Consider the following 20,342-nt stretch of genomic DNA (forward strand, 5'->3'; position numbering starts at 1 on the left):
TGGAGCAGCAACATGTATGCGCACATCAGGCCACATATATCGTCGCTCTTTCACGCCAGCATCAACATTAGTGAAAGGGAAGGCTCATTTTGCGAGTGCTCAGCTTTTCATACAATCTCACAGTTAGTGCAACAAACAGTTAGTGCAAGCTATACAAACTCTATATCAGCGCATGGGCAACACGAAGATTCTTTACAAACAACGAAACGACACTAAGTCAAACAAAACGATAATAAGGTATTTACATCAAGACGAAAATACAATTGGTACATCAGTTAATACTAATTGTAGAAGTCAATTGCACCACAGATAAAAATCGAGTAGATATAATTTTAGTTTCGACGAGCTGCGCACTCGAACCAAACTCAAACGTGAAAGAGTGCGTATGTTAGCAAAACGTAGCCACCATACGCCGTCGCATAGGTTTTCTAGGAAAACTGGAACAAGCATACGTCTCTGTTAAGGAAGTAGTCTTCGAATAAGCAGAGAATCACACATCGGATCAACAGACAACGGCGCCAAGGGCGTTGATTCCGGCGGCCAAATTTCTGTCTGCCTCGACTCTGTGCTGTTTAAACTTCCGTCGAATTTTCCTTCTTGCTAAAGCGAAGAGGGGCCCATAATTTCTAACACTGGTTGTGTTTTATGGTTATACCAAAATTCCTGGGACTTGGGTATAACCATAAACACCTAAGACTTACACCTAAGATATTTAGCCATGCTCGAAGCGAGAAAGGACTGGCCCTAGAGATATTTCCGCCATGCTATAGGTGAAATACATTCCTTGCAACCACCACAACATCACTACGTTGGGCAATGCAAATCGAGTGGGGCCAGTGTTTAAGGATACGGTGGCCATTCGTAGCTGCTCGTGACATACGAGAAGTTTTTCATCAACAACACGCGCCAAATAATTATATTCCACTACCCTAAATTTCAAGGAAATATGGAAATATTGCAATTCAACTACGGCAATTCTATAAACTGTCAACTGCAAGATTGAAGATTACACCTTCTGTTTACACTTAGAAGACCCGGCATGTGCACTATTGCGAACTGATATTCAAGACCCAGCCAGTAACGCCAAGTGCAAAAAAAAAAAAAAAATAAACTGGGCAAAGAAAAATGTTATATGCACTTTCCCCATGTTTTTTAGAGCCGCCGCGGATCAGTGCCAATTTCCGAGTACTGGTCACAGATAATGCTCCCGTTTCCAACACTGAATTCAGGTACAAATCCAGAGTAGAAATTGCTTAGATGTGGGGTGAGTAATATTTTTTTATTTGGTACGCATTGCCATTTAATAAACTGTCGCTCAAGAAATATGACAGTATCGTGCCCCTTCCATGCAAAAACTTTTACAAGCCAACAACAAATTTATGCATGGTCATCACCTTGCGCACAGCCTCCCGCATGTCGGGATGGACTCTGCTGAAGAAACTGCAGCCTTCGTCGTCCGCGTAGAAGACCCTGAGTTTACCGAGCTCCACCTGCGAAAAAAAAATCGTACCGGAGTACCCGTCACGTTCAATATTCGGAATTTTCGTGCCAGGAGATCTCCCGGGTGGCCTATGAGAAACCAAGAAGGCGCACTCGCTGCCTGTCAGTATCGCCCGCCGCCCATGATCGTATAATTTGAGAAAATGGCGGGAAGTGGGGGAGTTCGGCGAGATAGGGAAATATGATCAACAAGGACCAATAAGACGAACCGGTTGGAGGGGAGCGAGTGATACAGGGCGTAGCTACATGTGGGAATTGCTATAGTGGATGGCTAGGGAATCATGTGGACCCCGCGACAACTTTTCATCCAAAATCTCGGCACCCGGGCGTTTTTATTTCTTGCCTCAATCAGAATAACGGTCGCTGCTACAAGGATCGAACCCCGGTTATAAGAAGCATTACGACGGCTCTAACTGGCCACCGAGTGGTTAAAACCGCCGGAGGCTTAGTTTTTCTTTGCAAAAAGGGCTACCGTTTATAGGAAAATAACCGGAGCAATTATTTTCGAAGATGATGGTTGAATAAAACAGTCCTACAATGGAAGCATTCGACGTAGTACTTCAGTAAAGGCTATTACGCAGAAGGCAGAAGCTTCTGGACGCATTCCACACTTGTCTGTTCAAACCAATAGTAAGATGTAACAGCCCTACCTCGAATATCTCGGAAGTGCTTCCCAATAACTTCGCTGTGTAACTTCTGTTCCGCTTTGATCAACAGCGTTGAAACAAAGAGTGGAACAGTACGGGTCTCACCTTCTTGTCCAGCTCCATCTTCGCACGCTGCTCGGGAGGAAGCATGACCTTTAGCATTGCCACAAGGTCACAGGCGTAACGCGTCATCGGTCCCGTCGAATACAGCTTCATTAGCTCGTCGTTGAACGGGTGCCGGTGACCCTCATACGACATGATGCCTGCGTTAAAACAGGAAAACATTGGATGCAGTTTTCAGTGATTTGTATCACGACGTTCACCCTCTCGTAGACAAATACACGGGTAATAGAAAGAGTAATTACAGTGAATACCAAAAAAGGTTGGCTTGCAGCGTTGTTGCCATTGGGTTAGAAGCCTGGGAAAAGTAATGCTTTTTGGTACAGCTCATGACGATTTCCTCTCGAATTTCGGTCGTTTAGTTTTGACGTTCGTACTTCTTATAAACGCTGTCACTTCGTTTCTGCCGACACCAAGCAAAATAAGACGGATGCAAAGCATAAATTACCTAGTTGGCATAACTGTCCGCTTGACCCCTTCATATATATAGCAATAGGCTGTGTCCGCAGTTGAGCTGATACACTTTCATGATGCTAATTAGCAGAGTTAGTAAAGTCTAGGTTATGAATCCGCTAATATTACCGTAATGAGGCGTTGAGCAATGAAGGCGGCACGTCATGTTTATTTGTTGTAGCATAGAGGATCAAATATGTTCAGACTAAATGGTTTGATGGCTTCAAAACTCTGCAGCATGGTTGTGTACCCCAAGTCTAACAATGCTGAAGGAATTTCTCACACTATCTTATCTCAACTGGTAACAGAACACCTGTAGGTAGCACGGCTTTGCAGGGCTGTTGCTGCAGGCTCACTGCTGACAAACAGATTTAGAGTTTACACCGCCTACGGAACAGTTCCAATCGCTGGCTACATATGTGTGTGACATCTTTCGTGTGCTATAAGATTCGAACAAAGTTGCCAGAAAAGGCTGCCTTTCGGTTGCCAACTACAATTAATATGCTACAAAACCAACGCCTGCCCGACTTGCTTGAAATTACTTGTGTGAAATGATTTCCTAGCACCACTGGTGCAAGTAATGTATGTTCTAAATAATAAAGGCGAGTTAATATTTATATATCTGCCCAGATATGGGCCACATACCATGCACCATGGTGCGTGGCTCATGGTTCATAGAACAGCATCAACTGCACCACGGAACACCATGAGGCAGTTTTCCCCGAGTCGTTGCACTTTAGTACACTATTCACTTGACTGTGCAAAAAAAAAAAAAAAAACACTGAAGGTGCTCAGCGCTGAACACAGAAGCCGCACCGCTTACATTCCAGGACAGGTATCAACAAAACAGCCCCAATTATCACCACGCCATATAGTTGGGCAGTTTTGGTTGCGTAGCTACCGTCAATTTTGCAGTTCACTGTTTTCTACCAAGCCACTCGGGAATACACTTAGAGGTATTCTTCGAGAAGAATACCTCAGCGTCGAGGCTTGTCAAAACTAAGAAATACACTCCTACTAATCATATGATAGAGACGCCTTGCTTGAAGCAGAATAAATAGTAGATCATGGACATTTCTTCGCAAAATTTAACAAATACAATATTCTCATCCAGTAAGAGGTTCCCGGGTGATCCTTCTACTCTGATGACCCAGGCGTGGTTTCCAACGAAATCAGAATAGGATGGCCCGAAGGTTTATGTCAAAACAACACCTAGGCGCATCTATCGGCTGTTGGGCTAGTTCGTATTTTCATGTGCATGTGGCACAGCACACTTTGAACAGGACAGAGGCAAGGGACGCGGACACCGGGCTATCAACTCAGGTGAGTAACAACTCACCAGTTCTTCGTCAGCCCAGTGTCAAGTGCTCCGCGCTTCAAGAATGCCCTAGGAGCAGTTCTCTTGAATGCTGCAGTATTTTAGCAGTTATATTTGACGGACATCAGTGTGATTCAAACGTTTGTGTCTATTAAAACCTATTACACACGCGCGTGCACGCGCGCACACGCACCTCGTAACGAACCACGGAATTTTTTTTAACTTCAAGTGTATGCACACCATGCATTTGCACTCACTGTGTAACGAAGTCCCGTTTGCCGAAAGGTTAATGTAACAATGATGTAGAACTGGGCACGGAATTTCGTTTGTAGAAGTAGATTTTGGGGGGCGCAATCGCCGAAACGGGGTCTCGATAAAACGCCAACGGCGACACAGGCTGCCCAATGCTATACGAATGCAGCGAGACACGGAGTCGGTGCGTGGGCGCCCTGCCTACTAGCTCCGTGCCAGCTAACTGCATATGACGCCGCCGCCATCGCATGCCGCCGCTTTGTCCGTGTTTGCTCGTCCTTGTTGGGTTCCATCCTTCCAGACGTGGACTAGAATAGTTCCAGCAGGTGCACGGCAAAGCATTTGTGAGTCTTTATGAGGCTTCCGCGCCCGTTTTATTCACGTCCGCGTCCGGCGATTGCGCGCCGGCGGTGTCTTTTGCCTTGGTCAGAAAGTGAATCGCACCGCCCGCGGCAGTGGGAGGAGCCTGACAGCTTGCGGCAGTGATCAGGCGCGCACGGTATGGCGGGAACTTCGAAGCGCTCGAGGTGCCGGCTGGCCCCACCAGAGGCTGTTAGGCTTACCATCGCGGAGGATATTTGATGGGACCTTTTCCAAGGAAAAAGCCTCCAAATAATTACGGACTCTAAGAAAGCCGTACAAAACATAAATGGCCGAATCCGCAAAAGGCTCACAAAAATTTTACCTCTAAATATCACTAAGTTCCAAAATATCATTTGGACACCGGAACATGAGGAGCTTGAGGGTAATGAGAGAGCAGACCAAGCTGCGCGAGAACTTACTAACCGCTCAGCCAGTAGTCTTAGCTTACTCACTCCTCTCCCCAATACCTTCGGTGAGCGACTCAACATTCAAAGAAAAGCCAGAGCTCTCTTTCTTCCACCAGATAAAAGCTGAACAGCTGCAGAGCATCAGTATCATAACAAATACGGACGAACACCTATCCCAACATCCTCAGGCTATCGAAGATGTTCCGAGAAATTCTCAAACGCATGTAATAAGTGCGGTGAAATATCCACCCTATTCCATGCATCCTGGGGTTGTCGTACTATATGGCCCTCAGTAAACACCAACACCAAGTTATATGAGCTATGGGAGGCAGCTCTGGCCAGCCCTGATTCTGGGGTTCAGAAGTATCTGATCTTTAGGGCCAAGACTGGGGCAGAGGAAACATGGGGCCTGGAAGGAGGGAACCTACCCTAGTTCAATAAAGACCTTTCAGTTCAAATAAACGTTTAATCTCTCTCTCTCTCTCTCTCTCCTAAGCGGCACCTATGACGAGTTAGTGAAAATACTGCACACATTATCAGCTTTTTTTTTTTTCGAGTGAACTTCGTTTGCCCCTTGCACGGCGTTTCAGCGAGAGGTTAGACGCGGTCGCTGGAGCTACTCGCATCGCGCGGGTGGTCTCCGCTGCTGTGTCAGCGCGCCTGTGGCTTGCGAGGCGCGTTTTTGCGTGCAGAAAACGTTACGTGCGGTTCACGCTCATGCCCCCGTACACGATTAAGCTCCGACAAGAACGATTAAACTATGCCAGCCGTGTATGCGCGCCACGTTTTCGTTTGCATGATCCGCATCACGCGGCTAACACTTCATTTAACTGCAATTTCACGGTAGCGAAATTTCTATGTAACGAACTAAATTACAAATTTTACCGACTTCGTTAGATCGAGGTTTGACTGTGTGGTTATGTGTGCTTGTACTGTGAGTGTGACTCTTTTATTGGCTCATATTGTGCCTTTGTCTCAATATGAGCCAAATTCAAACTTATCGTCCCAATATTGCTCAAATTTACCGCATAATTTTTAATTTCTGGTGGCCATAAACTTCTCCTAGCTGGCATGTAAAACATGTGATATAATAACATTGTCCGCGTTGCATTTAGGTCAGGCAACAAACTTCTGCTTTTTTTCTGAAATTCGCTTTAGGTGGATCTGGCTCCTTTAGAAAAAAAAATGCGCCATTGTTTCGTAGTGAATATAATATTTCACACCTCGCACGCCTCCCGAAAAACGCAGTATATTTTATCTGCAATGTGGTAAAGACCGCGCGTGGACAATTTTAAAGGTGTACTGATACGAAATTTTTATGTTACGTTTTTTTCGCTGCTATGCGTGCCTACCAGCCCACTAATCATAGAATGACAGATTAGACGGTCGAGCGCAACGTAAACATTTATTTACGGCGTCGTTTATTCGTGCCAGTTTCGGTTTCGACAAAAAAACGCCGAGCGGCCGCCATGACAGCATGTATCACATGGCGTCATCATTCTTGCCGTATCGCTGCCTCTCTGGAAGCGCGCGCGAGCGAGCGCACGCGAGCGCCCAGACCGGCCGAGGTCTTCGCCGTCCCCACAGGCCCGGGCAGCATGACGTCAGTCCCAAAACCATGACGTGTACACACGCCCGAGCAGCGCGCGCCAACCACAGCCAGCGCGTCGGCTTCGTCACGGGAGCCCCGACGTCGACAGTTTGGGGCATGTAGCAGATGATGTCACGTCGACCCGCTATAGCCTTTCTCGTGCGGGCGAAGATTAAAATGGATTTTAAATATGTTTCGCTGAACGGTTGGTGTTGAAACTTGCTGGGAGATATCTCCTGATAAAAAGGAAGCGTTTTACATAGTTATCTCAGCTTTGAAATTTCGTGTCAGTACTCCTTTAAGGGACCGGGAAGGCAACAGGTAACTTTCCTCCATTGGAAAGCTTCAGCAGCTCATATCTTATCGCAACTGTTCACGGCGGGACATGATGCATGGAGTGCGGATGAACTTTAATTTAAACGGGGAGATGTCAATTCAATGGTTCCGGCCAAAGCCTTTCTGGCAGCGAAGCCAAACGATCGACCTGTGGCTCTATCTGTTGCTTCCTATCCCCCGAGCGAACTCCCATTTCGCCCACTTGTGGGAAGCCTTGTGTTGAACCACGAAGCCAATCGAATGCCAGAGGTCGATCGGGACGCAGGCCAGACTAGGGAGCCTACATGCCGCGCCTTCGTCGAAGGAACGGTGCATATGTAGGCTCCCTAGGCCAGACGAGTGAAACAAATAAAACACTGTTGTTTGTAATTTAATATTTCTCTACTCTAGAAATAATCAGATTGTGAAAACTGGAAGAATTAGTTGATTTCATTATGATGACTAATGCGCCGACGCTACACAGGCGATGAGGCGCGCTGTAGTGGAGGGCTCCGGATTAATTTTGACCCCCTGGGGCTCTTTGGCATGCGCCTAAATGTGGAACACACGGGCGTTTTTGCTTTTCGCCTCTATGAGAAAAGCGGCCGGCGTGGCCGGGAATCGAACCGGTCTCCTTGGGCTCAGCAGCACAACGCCTTAGCCACTAAGCCACCATGGCAGGTTGGAAGGATTAGTTTTCAGCATAGAAGCAGTGGCTGTCCACTTCACGGCAGCTTTGTGATGGCCCTCCAATGGCACAAGAACTGCGGCTTTGTTTTACTAGGGCGCAAGCTTTACTACGCTGCTACTTTCAAGTTAATTCATCTCATAGCAATCGCATTCAGCCACCGGCGCGGAGGCTGCACCTTTGCTTCGCTTGCTTGGAGATTTTCGGCTGGGGTACTGCCTGTTAACTGGACGACGGTGAAATAACTTGTTTGCCCACGCCTTATCACCCAACGGTGGCTGGGCCGTCTGCGCATGTGGTTCAGTGCATGCGAACCAGGACAGGCAACGGTTTCACGACTCGTATGCGAAAACACTGTGCTCTGCTGTTTATACGAACGAAGACTAGACAAACGCACAATGCACGCACACGAAAGCCCCGCTTTACCGGCTGTTTTACCGGCACTTGGATCCTCAGTCTCACTATTGGTGGCGCGTGCTGGACTGTGTGCGCTCTTCAGCACAAGCGAAATGATTAATACTCATGCAGTAGATACAGCTAGAAGGCAGGATGAGAAATGTCAAGCAAAGGCAAGCTATCACGGCACATTGTTCATAGTGTTTGCTTTTGCTGTTGATAACTAGTTTCAGAAGTGCTAAACCAAGACTATTTTTTCTAGTAAAATAAAAGCTGAAATAGAAGTTTTAGATCTCTTCGTTTCAGCAGTACAACGTCAGCTAAATTGTTTCGGAAGAGTTCCGTTATGACAAGGTTTTCTACCTTTTTCCGTAATCATGCTCCCCGCAAAAGCCTACGTGTCGACAGCAAACTGGAAATCCGAACGCCACTGTAAACTAGTTAGTACAAGGTAATAGAACTCAGGTAATGCTAGAGTTGTCATTGTGGCAAATTGCAGTGCCATTTTTTTTCAACACATCTACACTAGATGCTAAGCTAGTGTATGAATAAAAGTTGGCTTTCCCTCAGAACGTATTGTGGTGACAGACGAAAATCTCGCAGACCAAGTGAAAGGCAGTGCTTCGCCGCAATAACGTGAAACCGCCCTACATACAGCATTCCAGAAACATCCCAAACCCACTGGGACACAGAGAGGCTCTTGTTTGCCTGCGAAGGTAAAATGTTACACTTCCAACTTTCGTTAGCCTAACCAACTCGGAAGCAGACGAAATCGCAAACCACCAACAATGGGGTTGTGTTCGCCTCGCCACTCGTTAAGCTGCGCTGTGGAACCACACGCACAGCGGCGATATCGGCCAATCGTTCAAGAGCATCGGTTACTCCGTGAAAGCCACGTCGAATCAACCGATGACCTTCATTAGTTGCGCAAAATTTCTTCAGGCGTCGTATCCATGCGTGTTTTACAGAGAAGCGGCACGCGGTTCACTTCTAAGGATGTCTGTGCCGTGGTCCATCAGCAACATACGCTTTGCGACAAATGAGACCTTGTAGCAAATGGTCTTTATATAGCTCCCGATTTATTGGTTACGTAGAAACAAATTATACTGCAGTACATCCGTTAAGACTACTCTATCACAAAGTTCAGTTTCATTTACTTCTCCTTATAGTAAGTGGGAAGTTACAATGAGAATGGGAACAGAAAACGTACACTAACGGTTTCTCTGATTGAGCCAATTTAGCGGCAGCGAGAAAATGGTGCCGAAGCAGAAACTGCTACTCATTTAGCACCCCAAACAAACCCGCCGTGGGTTACAAAAACGCTAGTTGCTTCGGCCTTCAGCAGCCATTTTAATATCGAAAAAAGCCACCGGATTAACTGTTCAAGGCGGAACAACCTAATTGAGCGGCATGTCGCACATGTCCAGCGTAACGCAAACCAATTTGTTCCCCGGCAATGGCGCTACCCACAATCTTCCCCCAATTTAATCGTCGCTACGGTCATTATCGTCCGCTGGGTGGTTAGAAGCGCTATAACATTCTGCTAAGAATGCCACATCATACAAGGCGCTCAATTCGTTTAAAAGCGCGGCTCAACGCTGGGTAAGTAAAGTATATTAAGGTGGTCTTCGTATCCCGCCAAAAATAATTCGCACATGCTTAGAGGGGTCATGATAAAATACAGCTTTGTTTAATACGAAATATTTTGGTAAATCACACAGCATCATTCCAGCCTTAAAACACGTTTTTAATTTAAAAAACGTAATAAATACTGTAATTTCTGAAAGTTTAGCACTGCAGGGGCGTAATAAGGGCAGGAGTGACGTGATACAAGCCAGCACTAAGAACAGTTAACTGCCTGTTGCAATTCATCAAACGGAGCAGAGGGCGCATTACAATACCCAAGTCATGTTTCTTGTTGGGGAGAACTCGACGGATTGGTTTGATTGACTGTAGGGTTTAACGCGCCGACGCAACGCAGGCGATGAGGAGCGCCGTAGTGGAGGGCTCCGGGTTAATTTTGACCACACGGGGACCTTTAACGTGCGCCGAAATCTCGTACACACGGGCATTTTTGCTTTTCGCCTCCATCAGAAAAGCAGCCGCCGCGGCCGGGAATCGAACCCGCGTCCTCGCAGAACTCGACGGAAAGTGGCTGAGGAGTCGCCAGTGCTTAATCTGTTTTCTTCGATGCCTAATTACTTATGTGAAGTTTGCGATATAATTTGTATAATGATTGAAATTGGGACAAACCATTCTTTAACTGAACCAAACTTGTACCTGTCTTCATAGCCCCTGTAGCACCAGTTTATCTGAAAGTTCCCTTAGTCTTATAAGGGTAAATGTGGTGGCTAGGTGTTCGCGCAGATCACCCGAAGCGTTAACGCCTGCGAGAATTAGTTGAAGAGGTAATGTTGAGGAATTCGAGCCTCCCGCGTTTCGTGTCAAGAGAGCACAGTAATCACCCCCTTGCAATTCTCCGGCTGACGGCTACAGTTGCGCTGATATCCAAACCCTTCGTCACTGCCAATAGCAGCGAGGCGTTCTTGCCGCTTTCACGCAACAAAGCATTAACTTCGAGTGGTGAACGCAGGCGGTAGGACAGGACCTCCGCATCATGATGAGCAAATCACCAAATTCTCGTCTCGCCCACACTAATATACGGAAACGGGAACTTTGGCTTTCAGCATCATTGTAGGCCACTCGTGTATACCTGGTGTGGTCATGTGTCCGAAAGTTCCGCAGTAAGTTGACGGCAGCCGAATGCTTCCACCGATGTCGGTGCCAACGCCCAGGAGAGCGCCTGCCGCGGACAGCAGGCTGCCCTCGCCGCCTGCAGGGGTGACAGCCAGGGAGCAAAAGTATGGATGTAGAACAAAAAGATCAAGAAGAAGAAACAACAGCGCCGTATTTTTTAAAGAGTTCAAACTTCACGCTATGCATGAAATTCGACAACCACTACGGTAATGGCCTCGGAGCTTGTCGAGGCGTTCGGTTACCGCAGGAATTGATGGCTCCATCAGACACTATAGCCATTGGAATTTTAATAAGGTTTATACATCAAAGTTGGCTGGTAATAATATAGGCACGTGTTCAGCTCGTTGCCACGTTGCATATGAAAGCACATTTACCAGTTTTAGAAGTTGTCATTACGGAAGTTTGCAATGTGTTTGGGATAAATATAGGATGAAGATAAATAATATTTTATTTTCACTTTCAGTTTGTCAATTCAGCATTACTTGGATTAAAAAGGGTGAATTGGGGCAAGAATAAAGGTTGCAAAAAGCACCTCGACATATTCCATCTCCGCAATTTGTACTGAGAGAGAGAGAGAGAGAAGGCTCTTTATTAGAAAAGAAAGCCGAGATGTTTGCCGGAATTGCGACACCGACATGCTACTCGGCGGGGGAAGGGGGAGGGGAAAGAAAAGGGCCCATAGATTACAGGGCAGAAGAAAGAGGAAGAAAGAAAAGAAATAAAAGAAGACAGAAAAATAACAAGAAAAGCACACTCAGTTTGTGAGTAGTAAGATTACAAAGTCTGTCTTCAAAACTCTAAATCACTGCAGTGACGCCAATCTCGTCCAAATAGTCGAACAACGCCTCCAGTACTTTGCGTTGAGCTGGTGGAGATGGCCATGGACCAAGAAGTACTTTCAAGGTCATTGGTCCTGGGCTGAGGCGCTCTAGTTTCTGCGCAAGACTACATCTTGCGTGTATGTATGCAGAGCATTCCAGCAGCAAATGCTTCACGGTTTCTGGTGACCCGCAGTTGTCACAGTAAGGGTTTGTGGTGACACCAAGTCGAAAAAGGTATGCCTTCGTAAGCGCTGCGTTGAGACGAAGTCGGTGATATAATGTCTCTAATCGGCGCGGAAGTACCTCTGGCAGCCTCATCCTGAGCTCAGGGTCTATGTAGCGTAGGAAGGCATGGTGGTGATCTGGAAGGGACCAGAGGCGGTTCCGTTCCATTAAAACAAGCGCCTTCGCCATAGTTCTGGCATCATGCTTAGTGAAAAAAATCTTCCTCACATTGCGCATTTCCAGGCCCCTGCGAGCAGCTTCGTCCGCCTTCTCATTTCCTAAAACACCACAGTGACCGGGAAGCCACTGAAACGTTATGCGGTGTCGAGCGTCGTTGGCAAGGTGGTGCAGGTATGTGACGTTGCGAGAGGCATGTTCATGTAGGGGGAAGCAGTCGCTGCGTCGCAGGTTTTGGAGAGCCGCCTTCGAGTCTGTGAAAACAGTACATTGCTTTGGCTGCTGGCGTAAAATGTAGCGTATAGCTTCCTTGATGGCGTGAAGCTCGGCGGTCATCGATGATGTCGCACGCTCGAGGCGATAGGAGAACGTCTGGCCAGTAGAGGGAATAAATATTCCGGAGGAACTGCGCTCAGGTGTGCAGGAGCCATCTGTGAAGATGTGGTTTGCGTCCAGCCAGCTGATATGCCGAAGTGTTAATTGTAAGAGTACGCTTTGAGGCATGCTCTTTTTGGAGCCGATTCCGGGGATGCTGCATCTGATATGTAGGGGCGAGAGGGTCCAGGGTGGAAAATTAGACGGCATTGCTTTTGGTGCCTGGGAGGGAACAAAAAGATTTAATGTCCTGAGTCTTTGCCCGAAACTCGAATTATCATCTTCAACCATGCGTGTTAGTATACGGCTCTTGGCGTGCAGCCGATGTCGCAGATGTATTCGCACAGTCTCCTGGAGTCGAATCACTTCCAGAGGCAGACAGCCAGATTCAGCGATCGTACATAGGCACGACGGCCCTTTCGGGAGGCCGAGGCAGATGCGGAGGCAGTTGTTTCTGGCCGCATCTAGCTGCTTTCTGCTTGTGGGCGGAAGCTTCTGGAGGACAGGGAGGCTGTAACGCAATAGACCGTCGACATAGGCTTTGCAAAGCAGTACCATAGAGCGACAGTCACTGCCCCAGCGACTGCCGGCGAGATACCCCAGGATTTTTGAGATGGCGGTGATTTTTTTACGGAGTTTCTTCACTTCAGGACCCCAGGAAAGATTTCGGTCTATTAAAATTCCGAGGAATCTGTGGGTTCGCACATATTGCAGGGTGCGGCCACCGAGAACCAGTGGATACCGTTTCATGTGCTTGCGAGTGAAAGCAATGGCAACACTTTTCTCGGAAGATAGGTGGAGTCCTCTCGGTGAAAGGTACGCAGATATTTTTGCGAGAGCTTTCTGCAGCCTTTGCTGCGTGGTACGACGCGATCGCGACGCACTCCAGATGCAGATATCGTCCGCATAAAGTGTGACGTGGACACCAGGTGGGAGTACTCGCTTTAGGTGGATAAGAGTAAGGTTAAATAGCAGAGGGCTCAAGACGGCTCCTTGAGGTACTCCTTTTTCTATAGTATAGTAGGAAGTTCGGCCGTCCGGCGTGGACATGAAAAGTTGTCGCCCTTGCAGGTAACTTGAAATCCAAACGTAAAGTCTTCCACCAAACCCAAGAGCAGCAAGGGATGTCAGAATGGCATCATGAAAAACTGAATCAAATGCCGATTTAATGTCTAAAAACACGGCAATAGGAACATATCCATTATATTTTTCTTCCAGAGATGAAACTAGAGCAATCACATTGTCAATGGCTGCTCTATTTTCGCGAAAGCCGTTCATCTGAGGCGGATAGAGGTTTTTGCTCTCGAGGTACCAGGCCATTCTTCGGAAAATCATTTTCTCCATAATTTTGCCGACACAGCTTAGCAAAGCTATTGGTCGGAAAGAGTCATAAGTCGTTGGTGATTTACCGGGTTTTAGGATGGCCACTAGCTTAGCTAGTTTCCATTGTGGAGGTACTGTGCCACAGAGCCAGATTGAATTATAGTATTCTAGGAGACGCAATCGAGAGTGATGGGACAGGTGAGAAATGGCCTCGTAAGTTATTTCGTCTTGACCCGGTGAAGAACGTTTGTTCGCCCGAGAAATTGCGGCGTTCAGTTCGTATATGGAAAAAGGAAGGTCGATGGCGGGGCAAGTATACACATACAAACCTTAAAAGGTACGGCAATGATGCGTAGTATTAACGAGAAATTCAAAAATACATAAAGGGGGAGCAGATGTATGCATTCAATTAAAGAAAGTCAGCGCATACACCCGATATGACAATATGAATACATTATGTTGATGAAAATTACATTAAAACAAGACCTCACGATTTGGGACACAGAAAATTAATTTTCAAAAAATGTTCTTTCCAATTGAACTTGTCCTAGGGCTCTTCCCTAGACTAAACATAGCAAGAAGGCCATGTAAAATACTATTGGAGAGAGATCGGGGAGCGGAAAAATTGGCTGGCGATTACGACCCTCCCTAACGCGATATTTGGGCGCAGCAGCAGTGCGCTGAGCCAGCACTCCCTCGTGGGTTCTCTCGATGGCAGCGATGATGAGCCTCTGCGTCGGCGGCGCAAAGTGCGTCTCAGGCAAGGACCGCGACCCGCGTCTTAGGCAGGGAACACACACTATCATCAAGCGCACGCCCCCCTCACGTATTCGCCAGCGTCACGCAGACGAGCTTCCCGTACTTGCATAATATACTGCCCCCCTCCCCCATCGCACACTTTCTGGGAGCGCTATCGCCTTAACGGCGAACCACCCTCCCCTCTAAATTTCGCGACTCTCCTCCTTTGCTTTTTCACTATTTGTTCTTGCCATCGTTCACTCGGTTACGACAACGACGCGGCCCAGCCCAGAGACGGCCGCCAAAGGGCTGCGCCCTAAAATTTCCACATTGAATACTGGCAGGAATAAGCTGGTCTTTTTCAACTCGGTCTTTGACAGTTGTGAAGATCCTCTAGATCCATTTTCTCTCCCCGCGAGCATAACCTTCAAACGACCGCGCTTTACCACTCACGTGACATCTCGCGGGCCGACGCGCCGGCGGGTTCCAACCTTCTCGCCCAAGAACCTGGCTCCTTTTGTAACCGCTGCGCGCGCATTTCGCTGGCCTCTTGGATAGGGGAGATGGGGATTGAGGAGATTGGAGCCGGGGAACCGGGATAGCCACCCTAACCGGGAGGCTGTTCGTCCTAACGTCGGCTCGTCTCCTCTGTGCCGTTTCTTCTTCGTTCGGTCGGGGCTTGCGTTTGGCCCTGGTCGGACGCGTAAAATAGGCCTATTCCTACCTCGCGAGCGGCCTCGGCCATAGCCGCCCGTTCGGGTGGCGTCTTCAGACGCGCGTCGGTACACTAGTCCTTAGCCCTGTCTCGGCGTTCAGTATGCGCTCTACCACTCCACCAATAAATCTCCTGCTTCGTCGTGGCCCTTTCGAGCCTGTCTTCGCCTTTGACGGCGAGTCGAACCCGTCGCAACTGGAACCTCTGGGTAATATTTCGCGGACGTGGTGGAACACCCTGTACCCCACGTCGGCCCTCTTACACCCACCGGAGCCTACGCACTTAAGAAAAAAATTAAAGGCGTTCCACTCAACGTGAAAGCTGTCGGAAGTGCGGAGCAGTAGGCGATTCGCCATAATGGGCTGTGGCGCGGTTATCCGCTCACTGCTTCCAAACCATCACGTTCTTCGCCGCCCTGTCTCACTCCTCTCCTGATGTATTGAACGGAGGTTTGCCCAACGCATTTCAAATTTCCTGCCTTCGCAGGGTTTGCCCCCCCGCCTCCCCCCTCGTGGAATAGCGTGAACGACAGTTCTCATTTGGGGGGGGGGGGCTTACTTTTTGTCCCGCCCGTGCCAGCGCCTTACTGCGCAGTTTGGAACGCGCCATTTTTTTCTTGCACTGCCACTTTTTTCCGCTAACTAGTATCGTAAAAACCAACCCAACGAGCATTCCTAAATAAATGAACGCGGGGGCTGCCGGTTAATTACAAGTATTTTGACTCAATTGTACCTGCTGTTTTCGTTGCGCTCAACAACGGGGTAATGTGTGGCAAGCGGCAGCGGTTCAGGAGTTTCGAGCTGTTAGGACTATATAAACAGCTTGTTCTCCGAAGCTTGTGTGGGACACCGTGACGACGGTACGCCGTGGGGCGAGCTAGGACCACAAGGAGGGCCGCTAAAGTTATGTGCACTTAAAATAATGTTTCGGGAAATATCGGTCGCTCTGCCCTTTAACAGTGGTGACGCAGCGTTGAATACATTATGTAGTCAAGATAAAATGATGCTACTTTGTTTAAATAAAACGGTGACTTGGAGTTTGGAAGGTGAAGCATAGCAACGATGTTCCTCTCCGCTTGTTTCGAGCGAAAGGGGAGCAGTTCTGCTCTCACCCGTCGAAGCGTTTTGCATGCAGGTATTTGACGCAATAATTTTCGGTAGCAATTAGGCCTTAAATGTAGCCGCGATGGCTTTTTCAGGATACCCGAGTGCCTAGCTAAAATGTGATGCATAACATACTAACCTTTTCCCGACGTTATCACTGCAAGCACTCTTACGAATACGAAGCACTCTTCCTCACTCTCGCGCAAATTCTCAGGCCCGATATTTCTACATTTTAAAGCAACGAAGGAACAGGTTGCACCAGCCAGGCCTGTATTGTGAGCTCACGTACTAAAGCAAAATAGCAACCGACAATTGTTTTTTTATGTTTGAAATGCATTCGTAGTAATGAGGTTTCTACGTTTAAAAACTAACCCGGATTTTATGCACGTAAGCTGCATCGGTACAGTCAATCTTTACCAAAACAAGCAAGGTGGTTTTAATTGTGGTTACTAGTAAGCATTTAATTCCCCTATTTATACAATTACTTTATCTACTGAAGTGTGTGAATTATATTACTTTGCTGCGCTCGCACAATATGCTTGGCAGGCACTACGAAAGAGCAAATGAATTTGGGAACCAAACGCGGTGTCGGAGTGATTTGATTGATTGTAGGGTTTAACGTACCGACGCAACGCAGGCGATGAGGCGCGCCGTAATGGAGGATTCCGGATTAATTTTGACCACCTGGGGATCTTTAACGTGCGCCAAAATCTCGTACACACGGGCGTTTTTGCTTTTCGCCTCAATAGAAAAGCGGCCGCCGCGGCAGGGAATCGAACCCGCTTCCTCGTGCTCAGCAGCGCAGCGGTGTCGGAGTGGCCAAGGCGTTGTGCGGATGCCAAGAACGCGGGGTAAACCCGGCTGCGGAAGCTAATTATCAAATGGAGCCAAACATCGAGAACACCCATGTGTACAGATTTCGACACACGTTAAAGGGACACTGATGTAAATTTGTCAAGCTCCCGTTTTGGCTTGCACTGCGTAGACTGGCTCAAATTACCACACTTTTCATCGTTTATGCGGTTTATAAGTCGGTAATTATTTTATAAAGCGCGAAAGAAGAAAAACTACCATGCGTGGTCTGTGGCGGTCGCACCAACTAAAGGCTGTGACGTCGGGAGGAGGAGGCTCCGTGATTGGACGATGTCCAAGGTTAGCATTCAAACAAGTTTCGGTTTCGGTTCTGTAAAACAACTTGCTTCACATCCAACGACATCGTTGGATGGGCATTCTCGATATCTCAGTAATCGTCGTACCGCGCTTCTGCCATGTTGTCGGCTGTAATGTGCCTAAGGTAAGCCTCCCAGGACGGCTTGGCATCGTAGAAATCACTAGCCGAGGCCTACGCAGTGCATGAATGCCCTCCGCGTCACCGCAGACGCTTAAATTCCATGCGCTTTCCCGCATGTTCGGAGCTTGCCTCACTCATGCCCGTATCGTAAGAAGTGTGTTCGCACCAGGCCAAGGGTCTGCTGATTCTGGCCTGTGCCCACTGCCCGCAACCCGTCGGTGCTTGTGGCAACAGCACGCCAACTTGAACTGGTAAGCGCGTCAGTGTCAGTCTGCGCGCGTTCTGCGAATTCGCTCGTGGAGCAATGAACGTTACGGCCCAAATATGGTGAACTCAGGTTAGAAAAAATCGACCGCAAACGAAAAAATCAACTGACAAAAAAAGCATGCACCATCGGGGATTCGAACTTGCGACTCGCAAAACAAAATTTCCAGCGCTTTAGACCACTCTGCCCAAGCCAGCATTGGGCGAACTGGGATATATAAGGTATATAATGTACAACCAGTTTACACTATTATTTAGTTTTAGCATTTCAAGTACTGCAGGTGACTGTTGTATAGCGCTCCTGCCATAAGCGTCCGCCAAACTTCCACAATATCTCATGTCTAGCAATTGCATCTCTTAGATGGAAAAGCGTTCGCAGATGCGTAGTCGTGCTGCTGACCTCTGTGCTTCTTCACCTAGCGCAAAAAAGTGCTTCCGGCTCTCTAGTTTTGTGCTTTACGGTAAAAGTTTCAGTTGATTTTATTTCCTTAGTACCTTCGCTGACTTCTCCCGCCGTTTATTTTATTTCCTTAGTACCTTGACTTCGCTGACTTCTCCCGCCTTTAACTGGCATTAAACTTTCCTACTAGCGTGAAGTCAGCGAAGTGTTGCATGTGCACATGTGCAGCACTTGTGTGGAGCGACCTGGACTCGGAGCTTGATACAATGTACAAACTAACAAAGTAAAGAAAGGACATTCTTCTATTCATCAAATGTGTTGTGGCTTAGTTTCAACTGATCGGAAGAATTGCGACCACCCGTCGGCGGCCGGCGGACTAAACGTTGGGCCGACTGACTCGGTCGCGGAAGGTCGGCGCGAGCCGTGCAGTGGCGCAGCCAATTGCCAGCTCATCTCCTGCTGACGCACACGAAAGCGCCATAGAAAATGGGCGAGGGTGCAGAGAGGACGACGGCATTTTCGAACTGATTTTTCTACTAAATAAATTCGCGTAAACGCGGTCAGAGTGGTCGAAACATGGCCCTATGGACTCCGGAATACAATTCGCGCTAGTAATCCCGCAATGTTTACAAATCACTTCAGTGTCCCTTTAAAGATGCCCAGCCGGTGCAAATTGGTCCGGAGTCTCCCATTAAGACGCGCCTCATAGCCCAGGTGTTACTTCGGTGCGATAAATAATCCCCAAAATTAACGAAATCAGAATCCCCTCCGTCTAACGATGACGATGGTTGAAACGCGAAGCTTTCTTGGATGCGAAAAATCAAATGGCGAAGGGCCAAACTCAAAGTCGCTGCAATAAAAGTCAAAGCACCATTGCTTAAAGTGCAAACTGCGTGGGAATCAAAGTCCAAACTCAGACGACAGTACACGAACCCACCACGACAAAGCTCAGACCCCCTTCCCCCTCCCCTTCCTCCATGGTCACCGTTCGAAATCAAAACTGTCCAACGCCAACGCCCGCGGAACAAATCCAAAGAAAAAAATGTTCAGCGACCCCAATGCGATAATGGCGCAATCGGAGAGACATCGGCTTCATAACGACAGTGACCAAGGTTGTAATCTCGAGAACGAAAACCGTTTCTTTTATCATCATCGTCATCGTCATCATGTGACCTCCCGTTGTGCAAAGTTGACTTTCCTGCAGAGTGTTCTGGTTACGACACCCTCAGCGTGACCGAGAAAGCCTCCCTTTAAAAAAATCGAAGTGAACTTGCGAAATACAAACTTAATCAGTTCATCAGGGCCACGGACCTTTTTAACGCTGATAGTGCGTGTCATTTTGGTTGGAAATGTTAGTAGTAGACTCGTGTAGTGGAGTTCATTGTGATCGACTGTCGAAAATGACAAAAATTGGTTGAGCGCTCGGAGGAGCGCTCAACCACAAAAACAGCCCTATATTCTGAACGCTTCCGATGAAACTTGCCGCATCGCGCCCTTGAGTGCACTTTAAGGATCATAATATCGAACGCAGAAGAGACCAACTAAAAATGGGCCGTCAACACGTTAGGCACAATAGGGCAGTTGTACAGCGTCAGTGAAGCTCCGTATAACGTAAAGCTTTACGTACGAGGAAACTCGGTCGCGATTATAACTTCCGTGTTTTTGCACGTAAATCAACCTTTTTAATAGACTACGTCCTTTGTATACACCCCTTAGATGTTCCGTACAATAATTTGCTATACCGAATGGCCTGAGCACTAAGTCATAACATGTAAGATCGGCGGGAGCAGTTTATGAGAGCACAGGTAACATGTTTTTAATGTGGCTTTGTAGTTTTCCTTTTGCAATAGAAAATTGCCCATATCACAGCAGAAAGCTATCAAAATAACTTAACGTTCTGGAAACTTTTACACAAAAGGAAATGTTCCCGGAAACACGAACAGATATTCCGGTGTGCTCAATTAGGGACGATGAGAGGAGTCACGCGATGGACGGTGAAGAGTAAATGTTAAAAAGGAACAATGCACATGCGATAACTTCCTCCTTGGTTGTTCCGACTGGCTACTCAGCTGCTTTTGCGGACCTTGAAGGCCGCATCACACC

The 20,342-nt window shown here is 47.7% G+C and overlaps 1 protein-coding gene across 1 annotated transcript in view; it reads right to left on the reverse strand.

Annotated features, from left to right (window-relative positions):
* LOC144147280 (fatty-acid amide hydrolase 2-like) overlaps window positions 1–20,342 on the reverse strand; it is a 68,609-nt gene that overhangs the window by 15,508 nt on the left and 32,759 nt on the right. Inside the window, exons 4-6 of the mRNA XM_077679377.1 lie at window positions 10,764–10,883; window positions 2,253–2,410; window positions 1,395–1,490 (exon numbers count right to left, since the gene is read on the reverse strand). Coding sequence (XP_077535503.1) covers window positions 1,395–1,490; window positions 2,253–2,410; window positions 10,764–10,883 — 374 coding nt within the window. The remainder of the gene's footprint in view (window positions 1–1,394; window positions 1,491–2,252; window positions 2,411–10,763; window positions 10,884–20,342) is intronic.

The sequence above is a fragment of the Haemaphysalis longicornis genome, unplaced genomic scaffold, assembly GCF_048455015.1.
Source record: "Haemaphysalis longicornis isolate Haplotype H1 unplaced genomic scaffold, Haemaphysalis longicornis Haplotype H1 scaffold_7, whole genome shotgun sequence".
NCBI classification, from domain to species: domain Eukaryota; kingdom Metazoa; phylum Arthropoda; class Arachnida; order Ixodida; family Ixodidae; genus Haemaphysalis; species Haemaphysalis longicornis.